General features: G+C 38.0%; 1 protein-coding gene across 5 annotated transcripts in view; it reads right to left on the reverse strand.

Annotated features, from left to right (window-relative positions):
- nlgn1 (neuroligin 1) overlaps positions 1 to 14414 on the reverse strand; it is a 406572-nt gene that overhangs the window by 335006 nt on the left and 57152 nt on the right. For 2 of the 5 annotated variants that reach the window (XM_078945410.1, XM_078945409.1), the window contains 2 exons: positions 3302 to 4287; positions 2471 to 2530 (listed from right to left, as the gene is read on the reverse strand). In XM_078945410.1, the coding sequence (XP_078801536.1) occupies positions 2471 to 2530; positions 3302 to 3800 (559 nt within the window). In that variant the 5' untranslated portion in view covers positions 3801 to 4287. Of the gene's footprint in view, positions 1 to 2470; positions 2531 to 3301; positions 4314 to 14414 lie in introns of those variants that run through there. The other 3 variants (XM_020701552.3, XM_020701548.3, NM_001201506.1) reach the window with 2 other exon arrangements.

Below are 14414 nucleotides of genomic sequence, written 5' to 3' on the forward strand. Positions count from 1 at the left end.
ATTAGATTGATTGCATGTCTTCAACAAATCAGCCATTATATATATTTACATATCCAGAAGGCCATGAATTAAAGTAAAATGTCTCCAGCCCCACCCACTGCCACTCACTGACGAGAACTGAGCTTCTGAAAATAAAAATGAAGCAACATCTGTTTCTTTTATCAGCATTTTTAAATTTACTCTCTTGAAATGCTTTAAAGTTGTTCTTAAAATCTAGTCAAAAATTACAATCCAAACTAGGGCAGCACAATGTGAGAAAAATTTGCGATATTAATGATCAATACTGTGATGACGACATAACTTGTGATACATGAACAAATAGCAAAACATCTAAAAACATAATTTCCATTTCAAAGTATCTGGCCTCACATCGATCTTTCAGAATGCTTGATTGACATATTCTCCCAAGCATGCTTTCAGGTGGTGGAGGTGTGGCCAACAAGCTCACCATGGATTGGCGAGAGTGGTTGCCGTAGAACTGTTGACTTAGACCAACTCGACCAATGGCTGTTTTTCTGACCATTTCTAGTTCCAACATGGCAACATAAAATAATGGAAAAAAACGGCAACTGAATTGACTTCATTTGGTTGGAGCCAGAAGTAAGCCATTTTTTTTGGGTAACATCACACTCACTCGGTCCAGTTTATTATATGTGGTCAATGATTCTAAAAATCCCCTCAGAAAGCTATCATCAGATGAAAGCTTAAAATAGCAAATGTTATTGAAACGTAGTTTTTCTGGTATAGATAAGCTAAGGTTGGATTTTGTTTTCACACCTAAATCTAAAACTGACTGTATAAATAATGCTATATTAAGAATATTTAGATTATTTCAATACAAATTTGACATGGATCTGTCAAAAGAATTTGGAATTAAGTCAAATTCTACATCATCTTACGATTGTATTTTGTCTAATTTATTGGTTTTATACTGCAGACTTATAGGATGAAAAGACTTTAAGTGTCTGCGGGGAGAGGAGGTGAGTGAGTAATCTTTCTTTCTTTTTTTTCAAATTTTAACTGCATTATGCAATTAAATAAAGTGGGGAAAAAAACAAAAAACAATTACATTTAGTGCAAAACAGCCAGCAAGCATTAATCATAGTTCAATTTACATTCACTTTAATAACAAGGTTACAGATCAGAGTGGCTGCACTGATCTTTGCCCGCTGAGGCGTGCTCTGTAGTGCAGAGCTGCTGTGTGTAACACTAAGCGCTGCTCCCTGACATTTCAAAGGAAGATTTTTCTTCCCTCAGTGCACAACCAGAGGGTAGTACATTTAAGCCAGATAAACAAACCCAAGCAAAAGCAGCCTCAACTCGGGGGGGAAAAAAAAAAAAAAATCTAAGCCTCAAATACGACAAATTCCACTTTTTTTGTCCAAGATACATTGTTTTCTCTACTTAATCTTCTTTTATCACAAAGTGAAAAAATGAAAATATCAGGGGCGACTGTCTGAGCCTTCGTTTCTAAATAATGATTTTCATGCTGTGTGATGGATACGTAAGCTCCTCTAATCCCCCCCGTTTAAGTGAATATCCCTCTTCTGGTATTTGTTTGTGTGACACGTCGGAGAAGACGAGTAGAGAGGAAGAGGAGCGACATTAGAATAAATTGTGTTGTAAGAAGAATATACAGTAAGTGATAATATGAGCTGCTGCCAAGACAATGACATTAACACCCAGGCCTCATCAAGGACACTGTCAGCAACCCTCCCCTCATTCTCACTCACACACACACACATCAATATCTTGGAAGAAGCTGAGAGACGGAGGGAGGAAGACAGAGCAGCGCAGAGGGCATTATCTTGATGAAACAGTTCTCTGCACAGCCGCCCGGGCCAACCTGAACACAGTACTGGTTTCTTTTAATGGAGATTACACAGCCAAGGTCCAGCCTGAGCTCATCTTATTTAACACTGCATACAACTCCATCACAGGGAGTGTGTGTGTGTGTTGCATGTTTGCAACAGTTTGCCTTTATCTAATATACTGCAACCCCACAGCACATCAACTATTATTACTGCTCACCCCGTGGCCCCAAAGCCAGCAGCCAATCAAAACTCCCACTCCTGCTGGCCAATGAGAGAATAGAAGACATGTGGAACACACTATTCTGTCATGCAGCCATCCAAGCATTTACAGATAAAGTGATTTAGGACTGCTTGTCCTCTGCAGAACACTTTTGGAGGTTCTTAACTCCCCTTCACTTATTTTCTTAGAGGTGTTAGTACTTACTCAGAAGAACAGTGCCTCTAACATGTTAATTTAACCACCTTTTATTTTGGCTTAAAACCATTTCCATCTACGTCTTCTTCCTTTGAAAGACACGCTGAGTCACCAGCTGAGTCATTGGTACACTTCCATCTTGATTTCTGTACACTGTGTGTTCCATTACACATCATTTTTGTCCCTTTTCTTCTTCTTTTCTAAGTGGCACAAGTATACTTTGCATTCAGATTATACATACCTCCTTGTCTACATATTTTCTTGCCCGGTTTCCTCGCACATTCCTTGGATATTCTTTTGACTGTAAAATGAATAGAAAACTAAAGAATAACATGGAGCCCCTGAACGCGCAATGTACACAGGAGCTTACATGCTCACGCATACACACTCTCTGACACACACCATGTACACAAAGCCGACTGAGTGAAAAAGACTTGGAGGAAAAAAGGAAGGGAGAAATAAAGACGGAGGGAAAGAATGAACTGCACCAGTTTAATCAGAGCAGCATTCAGTCATTCAGTCAGCCAAATCAATCGGTGACGATCATGACAACGACTGTCTTGTTTAATGAACTGTGGCCTTTGTGACAGAGCACAATACATTATGATGAGATACAGACATGAGGGAAGAGAGAAGGCAGCTTACAGAAGATGGCAAATGCAGAGATGAGGAGTCAAAGGAGAGTAGAATGAGAGGAAAACCTGTTTAAGGAGCAATAAAGGGAGAACGCAGTGGGGATGGAGCGACCAAACAGGATAGAGGATGGGATGTGAAGAGTAGGGCAGCTGTGATGGCTTGTTAATGGAGAACAAACAGGAGAACACATTGGTGTCTTTTTCATAAATCGCTTTCACACACATTCAAGAGGTATAGGCAGGGTCATGCACGGTTCACATGCACAAGGTCATGCAACTACTTGCCAACACATCGACACAGATGCGCCCCCACACTGGTACAGTGACATCCTAATAACATTCATTCTCCTATTAAGGGTTGTGGGTTCAATTCTGTTGACTTTGCCTCCCATTTTTTCCCACAACTATCCTACCCGCACGCCTGCAGGCCAACTCACCATCCTCTGTAGGGACGTAGATGTTGAGATAGAGGCAGTCCTCGCTCTGGTCCTGGACATAAGTGGAGACCAAATCAATGCTGTTGGTAAACCACACTGGGAGCATGACATCCGGGAGGCGGCCCTCCACAATGCTCTGAGGGCACACTGGGGCAAAGTGTGTGGCGTTGCGGATGTCTGGCCATGATAGTGGGGGTTCGGGAGGTTGAAAGCGGCGTTCACCAGTGGGTGGAGCAGCATAGGGAACCCCTAGAAACTGAACGACAGGTCCAAGGATCTCGTTATTGAGCTCCTTCTTTATTCCTCGGATCTTGCCACTGCTGGTGATCACCACTGGGTCGTTCTCGTCTAGTTTCTGACCCAACACTGCAACAAGCAGCAGGCTCATGGACATCCACCAGCCTGTGCTCCGTAAACCTCGGAGCCGTATACATCCCATCGTTGTGAGAGTTTGAAGGCAATTAAAACCAGTACTTAAATGGTGTCCCAGTTGGGACATGGCTTCCAGAGCTTCTTTGAAAATTGTTTGTGCTTATAGTCTTTTTTTTCTTTTCTTTCTGGAGTAGAAAGAAACGTACTACGCCACGTAGCTACAAAGACAAACTCAATGTTTAAATAAATCCAAAGGAGCTTAACAGCGGAGCAGCTGATGGCTACTGAAGATCCTTTTTTTAAAGCCCAGGAAATTGAAGCAATCCAAAGGAGAGGTAGTAGCCATCAAGTTTCCTCCGTCTTGATGGGGGGAGACTTTATAAACATCTCTCACAGAAGGGAAAACACTCCTAAGAAAGGTCATGTCAATAACCTCTGCAGTCATGAAGAACACATTCATCTTTAGACATCCTTTGTCAGAGGGTAGAACAGCCAGTCAACACTGAGGGTTTCCATCCTTTTGAGCAGAGAATACAGTGACAGAAGCCAGAGTGAGTAAGGTAGCTGGTCTAGTTGTAGCCAGGTTATGATGGATGAAGTCCAAACTCGAGCTCCTGAAAGACATAAAATAAGCCAATCGATTAGAAATCATTCACAAAAACATCGACGGTCATGCTGCCAGTTTAGTACTCTTTGGTTTAATTGACTGTTAATTTACAAGGGTTACAAAATTAGGAAAAGCATTATGCTTGTAATCAGGTATGTTGAATAGTTGTAATACTCAACATCATAGTAATTCATCACAAGCTAGTGTGCAGGTTTTATTGAAGACATCATTTTTCACCATAAAGAACCAGTAAACAATAAATGTGTTCAAATGTTTGCTGTAAAATAATTACCAAGTGTGTTTTTGTATTTTCTATTTTTACTTCTGCGTGCTACAGCAAACTATAAAGATTGGCTAACAGAAACTATTTTCTTCAATCAAGTCAAAATAAAAACCAGAAAAAAACATGCTAAACAATTTAAATAATAAAGTTGTGTGATTAAACTTTCAGTAAGACAAAGTTCCCACCCTAGCCCGACTAGATTATTTTAAAATCAAACTCTTATGGTAAAGGTAGCTTCTAGCTGGATCAATCTTTTCATGAAAAGCCTTTTCATCAAGGCTTTGGCTCTGACAAAGTAAACTACAGTGCAGAATCTTCAGTTATATTTCCTGGATTTTGTCATTTTCTGTTTTGAGTTGTCTCCCTGTCAGTCACACCCAGGTTCAGGTTAAATCCTACACAGCTCTCTTAAGTCAGTTTACCCCCCTCAGTGTATTTAACCCTTTACCACCAGAGATGTTGCCGGCGACACCTAATAACACATGCTCTTTGACACATGGTATCATTTACAGAATTAACATGATTCCCATGGATTTGAATGCAGAGAAAGGCAGCTTTGCACCGATATACAACAAGCTGCTTTCATTCGTGTCAGTATTAGGTTCCTTTTTTGCGTTAACACTTCATTATTAAAAATGGTTGCATATCAATGAAAAGCTTCTTTTCTCCTTTTTAGATTCTCTTGGAACTATGTTAATAGAGTAATTGGTTAAGAGTAGTGTTTAGTCATACAAACATCAATACTGGAGCTAATTCTGCGGTGTTAAAGGGTTAAGTGTCTGGTTTTCATTTCTTAATCGTTAGGACATCTGCTTTCTCATCTTTTTGTTCTCCCTCATTTCATGGGTTTTTTCACTTTTAACATTACTTCCTAAATTAAATGTTTAGGTTTCTACCACAAGCCAGGTCTACATTTTGGGTTCAACACCACCAGAACTACTTTAAAGTTGACTTCAGAGTACTTTGGGTAAGGAGTTGTTTACCTTTTGGCACATCACCTCAAGGTTAACAAATGTCCCTCAAAACCTGGCCCCCCTTGTGGCAACAGAGTTGGCATTAGCATGAAGGGTCTTGCCTAAGGAGGCACCCTGAATGAAGCTCATCGTGCCCCCTGGGAAACGAACCCTGTTTTCTCACATGCCAGTACCAGCCAACAGAGTCATCCAGAGTATCTTGGATTAAAAAATCCTAACCATACTTCCTCAGCCACCATGCTGGATAGCAGATGGGATCTGCGTGATCAGCTGTTTTACCAAATGGCCTGTGTTGACATATTACTGTATATCTTCACTTTGGTTTAGCTGTGTGAAAAATTATGTTCACTAAATATTTAGTCTTTTAGACAAATCTTTCAAAGTAAATTGTTCTTTCTTGATTTTTCTAGATTCTCGTTCTAGTAAACCCACTGTGGATATTTTTCCACTCATCAATCCACATTATCTGGTAATTTTTCTCTCATTTTATATCAGTACTGGACAACCTGACCTTCAGAAAAAGCTGCCAAAGTCCGCTCTTGGCAGGACTGACGACTGTCTTTAAAAACCCTTTTCAACTTTAGAACAATCTTTTTCATTGTGAATTAATAGACATTTAATTGTTTGTAAATGGTTTAATAACCTTTCCTAAATTGATCTGCAGTAGCCATGATTCAGTAAGATCATTGCTTATGTCTTTCTTTCTTGGCATTGTGTTAACTCCACCCCACAAAACTCCAGAGCAGCAAACTTCAAAAAAGCTTGCCAGAGGCACAAAAACAAACAGTTAGTGATTCCAGGCTACTACATATGAAAAACAACAAAAACTTAATAATTAACATGATCTTTGTGTAATCTTACTGTGATGTCCTGAGATAAAAATCCTTGAAGTTATGTCCTAATCTTTGTAAAGTCATGAGCTTACACTTATCAAGATGTGCTTTTTTTAGGCTTCTGCCTTTGCAGTTCTTCACAGTACGTAATGCTACTCAATTTAACCCCGGCCTTCCTTGATGTTCTTTTTAATAACACTCATAAATACCATCTTTGGTCTTCCTCTCAACATCTTGCCTGGCCAATCTATCATATTAAGTCATTTATTTTGACCATACATTTCCTCCTTTGAACATGTTCAAACCATCACAGTCGTGCTATCCTGGGATTATTTAGAAAAACATCTCTGATGTAATCATTCCTGATGTCCTTTTGCATCTAAGAGATTGATTACCCACGGTTCTACTACCTCCAACTCTGTCTCAAGTCTTTTTCTCAGTGTCACTGTCTCTTCACTAGTGCAACCCAATCTTGATCCTCAGGATCCTGCTTCTATTAGAACTACATCTGCCCCTAATTTCTCCTGTCTAGCCAAATATGGTCATTTAAAGTTCTAATTGGCTGAACACAGATAATCAGCAGCAAGAACAGCAGGGAAAGCTGGAAAACATGTGGGGTTCTCAACCTCGAGTATCATGGTTAGACAATCCTGATCTAATCTACAAGTAGTAACCATTGTCTCGGACACCTTTTCCGTGTTTTCTTTTATCGATTATTTGTGACACTTTTTCTCTGTTTGATTTTGGACTCAATTTTGCACCAAAAGTAGTTTAAGGTCTACATAAACACCTAAACTTTTCAGTAACAATCCCCAGGATCTGGATCAATATTCTAAGCTGGGTGTAATACCCAGCGGCAGTTTTTCCTATGGCCAATGTGAGCGGTCGCCCAGGGTGCAATTTTGTATGGCGCGCTTGTGAGCGCCCAAAAAAACCCAAAACATTGCCAGTTTCTTTCTTGTTCCCCGCAGTTCAAGGATAAAGGAATGCAGGTGGTGTCCAAAATTAACATTCACTAGACACCAAATAAGACCAAATTTACCGTTTCAGGAGTAAAATTTGCCACATGGCTAATGAGGGTTTGCCCTTAATTAGACTAGTCTTGTTAATTAACTTAGTGGTGGAATAATCTAAGCTCTTCTGTTGTTCTCATATATAGTCAATAGGGGCGGCCGTGGTGCAGTGGTTGGGCGGTCGACCAATTATTGTAATATTGCAAGTGCGATTCCCGCCTTGCACACCCATGTGTGGAAGTGTCCTTGGGCAAGACACTGAACCCCAACCTGCCTCTGGTGGTAGGTTGGCGCCAGTGTTTGGCAGAGGAGCCGCCATCAGTGTGTGACTGAGTGTGTGACTGGGTGAATGGATCTGTGACTGTAAAGCACTTTGGGCCTTGTAGGTAGAAAAGCACTATATAAGTATACGCCATTTACCATTACTTTAGATAAACTGTACACAATCGTCTTTTATGGCTCAGTTTTATGTGACACAGCACAAAAAACAGAAGAAATTGTTCTTTAGTTTCCATTGATGGTCATTCATGAAGCCAACAGAATTGACTGGGATTAATTAATTCATAATTCATGTCAGGGTTGGCTCAAGAAAAAAAAGAACCATGAAAAAAAAAGGCAATTTGTACTAAAGTCAGCCAGCCTTCAAAAAGAAAACACAAAATGATGTGTGTTAAGTGTGAATTAAGTTACACAATCCATCATAATTGTGAATTCAACTAGAAAAGTATATTTTATGACTATTAAAGTAAGAAAAATTATGTATTTTGTTCTTATGTATACTGGCATTGAGTGATTGAGGGCGGTGTTGGAGGGTTGGTGGTGGTGGTGGTGGGGGGGGGGGGGGGGGGGGTCGTCCGGTGTTTCACCCAGGACGTCAAACTAGCCAGGTCCGCCTCTGGTAATACCTATCCACATACCATTTTATTCAAGTATTAATAAAGTGTTCATATATTGTTCACATAAACTCAGGTATATTCATTCGTACAGATATTATCCAAAATCTGGTTTTGTTTAATGTACTCAGTATTATTTGTTCACTTGTTTAGCTATGAACTGCTTAGTTTCAGTAAATAAAAGAAAATTGTCACCTACATGCTGGAAAACAAATATCACTAAATCTGACATTTGTAACAAACATAATAATACAAGTTATGGTTTAGTGTTGGTGTGCAAGCATTTTCCTCTTTTGAACAAATAATTTGAGAACAACTGTTTCATTGCTGTAGTAGAGTAAAACATTTTATTTTTTTCCTTTTAATCACAACATTTCTGATATTTGCTGATGTTTTGTCACAGTGACATATTGGAAGAACACTATTTTTTTCACTAGCACTTTTGTATCCCAGAATGTCTTTCTGACTTAAATGTTCGTAATAAACAACACTTGGCTTATTAAATTTTGCAGTTTCTGCCACTGAGCCCAGTCTCCTAACATGTTGGATCCTACACCACCATTTCCTGACAGCTGTGCCACAGACCAGGCAAATAATCTGGAGCTTTAGGGATGGATAATCTCTGCCTCACTGCTACAGTGTGTGTTGCTAATGGTGTGACAGTGTTGCACAAGGTTATGAATAAAAGGCTCAGTGGAAATGGTAATGGTGTGTGCCTGCAGTCAATACAGTTTCAACACATTTCAGTTAAGCGATTGTTAATGATGGAAAGGTTAATTTAGATGAATAATCGTTCACTTCTGAAAAATGGCATCAAAACATTCGTTTTGATTTGTGGATTACAACAATGTCACACTTTCGATTTTCAAAATCACATTAACATGAGTAACAGTACAGTCATTAAGATTTCTCATATGTACTGTAGAGCATTTCTCTGTTTTTGCCATAAAATATTTTAAGTTTTTAGGATCCATGTCCAAAAGTTTAAATAAAAAAAATGTTGATGATTTTTGCACTTGTTGCACATTGTGTTTTTGTTTGTATTTTCACATACACTTCCCACTTGCCACTTGAAAAGTTGTTCCACATTTGGCCTATCCCGTCTGGGGTCACCACGGCAAATCAGCTTCCACTGATTCCCACAGGTGGTTTGGCAAAGAGTTTGCTTCTTAAATAAACCCTGTATTTTCAAGGCACAAGGAGACCAAGATAGGCAGCATAAAGACCAGCACTAGAATTGGCTCATTCCACGCCCTGGGAAGCAGACCCAGGTTTCGTGTGTTCCAGTCCAACACCCAGCCAACACAGCCATCCAAAGATGAGGATAATATTTTTCCAAATAATCTTGACCTATCAGCCCTTAATGGAAAACCTTTGCCTATCCTTCTTCCACAATGAACCAAACTAGAACTCACATACACCACATCAGGACCAGTCACATGTTCCTCTTTAACCATCTGCGGGGTAATGCTGAAGATATTTTTTTAAAGATGGCAGACAAACGTACACCAAAATGCAAAAAATGCATATGTGTATATATATGTTAGGGCTGCACGATATGGAAAAAAACTTGCAATATTGATTACTAATATTGCGAGTTTTTTTCATCTTTATTCATATTTAATCAGTACACAAAAATGGACAAATACACAAAAAAACAAATCCTGTCACAGTGAATCAGTTATATGTACAGTTGTCTCTGAAGGGATATGTTTGATAACCAAAATAAAAAATGCTAAGAAAGTTATCGGTTTCATGTATAACTAGAGATGATTATGTAAAAAAAATGCAGAGAAAATATATATTTTTCAGTGTTTATTATTTTTAGTATTTTTGTTTTTTTACCATGAGAGGTGTACATAATCCATATTCATTGTGCAAGCTGCTGTGCAGGAGAAAGTGCTTTGTTAGCTGCTTTTTAAGTCAGCAGTTTTATTATTTGTTTAGGGACGCAGAAGAATTGCCAACTAAACCGCTTTTACTTTAAAGAAAATAAAGAATGCTAAATGGTCCCTTTAGAGCTCACCATAAAGGAAAACCTGTAGAAAAAGAAAATCCATCCTTTTCCACACATTGTATGAGTATTACAGGAGCTTTGATTAAATGGCTCTGATGGAGATAAGAATTTCATATTTTGGTTGTGAGTCTCAATATATTTTACAGTTTGGATCTTTTAACCAAGAAGTTTCACTTCGTTGTCACTTTGAAACCAAACTAACGCCAGTTCAGAAAGCTTTAAAAACATTTTGAACACTTTTATCTGAGATGACAAGAATGGGACAATGAATTAAATTCAGTTTAGCTGCTTATCTCTATAGCAAACAGGCAATAAGTCTAATGATCAGTGTTGCAATTTGAGAAAATCTAGTATGATTAACTTTAAGATAAATTCAAGAAGTCCCGACTGGGGGACCTGAAACAGGACATCAATGGGGGACCTTTCTTTGTGGAGTTTGCATGTTCTCCCCGTGCATGCGTGGGTTTTTTCCGGGGACTCCGGCTTCCTCCCACCGTCCAAAAACATACTTTAAAGGTTAATTTGGTTATTCTAAATTGTCCCCGAGTTATAATGTGAGAGGGCATGGGTGTGTTTGTTGCCCTGCAACAGACTGGCAACCTGTCCAGGATGTCCCCTGCCTTCACACATGAGGGGCAGGGATAGGTTCCAGCAGCAGTTTTGACCCCGAAAGGGACAAAACTGGATGGATGGATGGATGGATGGATACACTGGTATAAAAAGTGTTAAGTCAGTGCACCGCTGGTGGGCAATTTTCTTTACTCACCAGGAGTAAATCTGTCTAATCTTTGTATGAAATCTGTGATTTTTTCCCTACTTTTTCTGATGTTAAGCTAGTTAGCCAATGAAACTCATGGTAGTGACTTTTCTAGCTAATAAGTAAAAAGAAGGACCAATTGCCTCTAATGTAAAGATCTTTCATCTTTTCAAGTTGAGGCATTTTAAATTTATTATACTTGTGTTTTTACATTGGAAAACATATTCTCTTCAAATTATTTGTTCTGTAAAACTGTAAAACTCTGCAAGTATATTTCCCTAATTTGTAGTCAAATTAACCATCCTAAATTCACAGTTGGCATGACACTTTAAAGAAATAGTTTCATTTAGTAAAAACTATTTTGTTTATACAGTACATTAGAAATATGTTGTTTCCACTTCTAATACAAAATACAAGTTTTTTTTGTAGAAGAGGATAAACTAATTTGGCACGTAAAGTCTAAAGCAAGCGTTACTCATTTATTTACATTTTTGTTTTTTTTCTGATCATTTATAATCATATTTGTTTCAGTTTGTTGTGTAGAAGGACAATTTCCTCCCTTCCCACCTTTACTAGATCAGCATTGAATAACTAAAAGACTGTTGGTCAAATCTCACAACAAACTGCTTTAGTATCTTACCTCACAAGGTTTTTTTGGGTCCAATTTAGTTAAAAAAATATCCTGTGATCAAGTTCTTCTTTTTTGACAGTCAAATTAATTTTATTTTACCTCGCAGAGAGTGCCCTGCAAAAACATTGTTCAGCTCACACATTAATGGACACACATTCACAAAATGTGATTTTATAAAAGCACAAAAGGAAGATTTTATTTTTTTTATTTTACTTGTAAGAGCAAACTTGCCACTTTTTATTAAAGGTCTTTTATCCGTTTTCTTTAATTTAACAATTTTTTGTGCACATTCGTAATCTCCATCTACTTTTGGGTTTTAATAATATATTTTAATACATCAAACTTGAGATGGGTTTATTCTGACTTACCGTAGTTAAATATCATTTGTGAGTTTCTTTTGACAAAAGAAAAGGATATATTCCCTTACTTTTATGAAGTTTCATCACCTCAATGTTTTTTTGTTTTTCCCAGGTCCAACTCACTTCAAGGATTATAATCACAAGAATCAATATGAATTGTGCAGTGAGGATTTTCTGCTGCATTCAGTCACACGGCATACAGACTAAAAAACACAGGACATCAATACTCACTGCCGAGCTTTTCATTATGTTAAATAATATTTGCAAAGATCAACTTTGTAGAATTAATCCCTAAAGTTCCACACAGAACTTAATGTTTATCAATTTATGGAGCTTTTTAGAGTCTGATGGTGTTATGCCAACAGATGATTGTGCTGCAATTCTGCTGTCAGTAAAATGTCCTGAATGACACCTTCTGTTCTCAACATGCACTTCAGCTGCACATCCTAACAAAAGGTCAGGAAAATCTTCCAGTCAAGGTGTTTTGTCCCTTACACAACAGATGCATTCACCTTACTAACAAGATAAACCACTGTCGACATGTCTGAATGGTGCAGGGTTTTGACAGCGCTGCATGTCGCAGTCAGATGCTCTACCAACCGAAACTTCACTCGGTCAGCGAGGTCTATGAGTGACATTTCTAGTGTTAAATGGAAATTTCTATGTGGTTTGATTCCTTCTTGAGAAAACAAGACTTTTTAAACACTATAGGTAATTATTAGAGGTTTCAGTTGATTAACGGAAAGGCACAACTGATTGAGTGCACAACATCCAAAAGATTTTGAGGCCAAAGCGAAAAGTCTTTTTTTATTCATCAGCTCAGCTGTGCCTGGTTCGTGAGTCCCATTTGAAAACTGGGACTGAAGCACAACATCTTTTGACCACAGAGTAGAATAATATGCAGATTTTAGTTAAATCAATTAGGGGCAGGAAATACATTTTTCAACAATGTAAGTGCTTTGGTTTTGAAAACAGTTTAATTAGGTTCACAAACACTTTAGGATGAACAGAATCTCACTTAGAAAATGTATATATTGTCGTCACATGAAAAGGCGAGAAAAGCTTGTTCTGTTTTAACGGCACTGCAGACTGAGCGACATGGATACATAAGAGTAAGTGAGGCTAATTTGCAAGCTGTTCTACCTCAACAATGACACAATATTTCATCTCAGTAGGAAACAAGAAGATTCACAGTTTTACATATTTGATCTGGGAAGGGAGCAAACAGGTAATATTGCTGACATAACTTAGAATTTTTATGTTCATCTTGGCCCTACTTCATAGATCTTTAAGAATCAAAATGTAAAAAGTGTTTATATGTCCCCAGAAAAGTTGTTTTTTCCAATTTGTTTTTTGCTTTAGATCCACACTGAGAACAAAACAAAAAAACGTGTTTTTTTTCTAAAGTGCTAGTGGATTACAAAAAAAATTATTATATTTTACAGTGGACGCTAAGATAACCGATTAAGAAATTGATGCTATTAGAATACTAATGCAAAAAGCTACGATGAAAAAATAATATTATAGTTTTTTTTATTCAGGAGAAGAAGAAGAAATTGGTTACGAAGATATAGAATAAATAAAAACTCAATGGACAAACTTCTAATGATCGCAAAGCAAATAAAAAATATAGATTTAACATACTTGTTAAATTTTATGTCAACATGACTCTAGAATAAAGTCAGAAAAAGAACCAATCACCAACTTAAATAGCAATCAATTTTACAGCCCCTAGAAAATTCAATCCAAAGTAAAACTCCACAGACCGATGATTGGATTTGTCTTGTTTGTCCGTGGAGACACATTGGTCCATGTCAATGTTCATTAACATGCAGCAGGCTACACTCAATAAAAAAAAGTCTTATTTAATATATGAAATACTTCACTTTCATACTGTCATAGTATTTGTTGTTTTTCCCCATAAAACATGCCACTCGGCATGACCCAGATAGTGTACCAGATTGAGAATCCCCAGGCACCAATTACAAGTTTTTCTTTTCTTCTTTTTTCTTTTTCTACCTTTTACTAGCACATGTCCACCCCCTACGGTTGGAAGAGGCTTGGTGCGAAATATCAAAGCATCTCGCGACTTTTACTTCAGGCTTTTTCTTTCACAGCTCTGTTCCGATATATGAAAGACTGAATGTCATAGAATTCCTGCCGGACACAAACAGCGATTAATAATTTCTCCTCCATGATAATTTTCATGTTGCACTCCCGTGAATTATTACGGATCTCTTCTATACATCACTGCCAAATCTGAGTCCCGTTTAAACTTTTCATTGGAAGTGGCTACTTGAACACAAAAAAGTATTCAAAATGTTTTGTCATTCGGGCTCTGTAGCAAATTTCAGCATAATGTTTTGCAGGAACT

Source organism: Oryzias latipes, chromosome 4 (assembly GCF_053564925.1).
Source record: "Oryzias latipes strain Hd-rR chromosome 4, Olatipes_Hd-rR_3.1".
Classification (NCBI taxonomy): Eukaryota; Metazoa; Chordata; class Actinopteri; order Beloniformes; family Adrianichthyidae; genus Oryzias; species Oryzias latipes.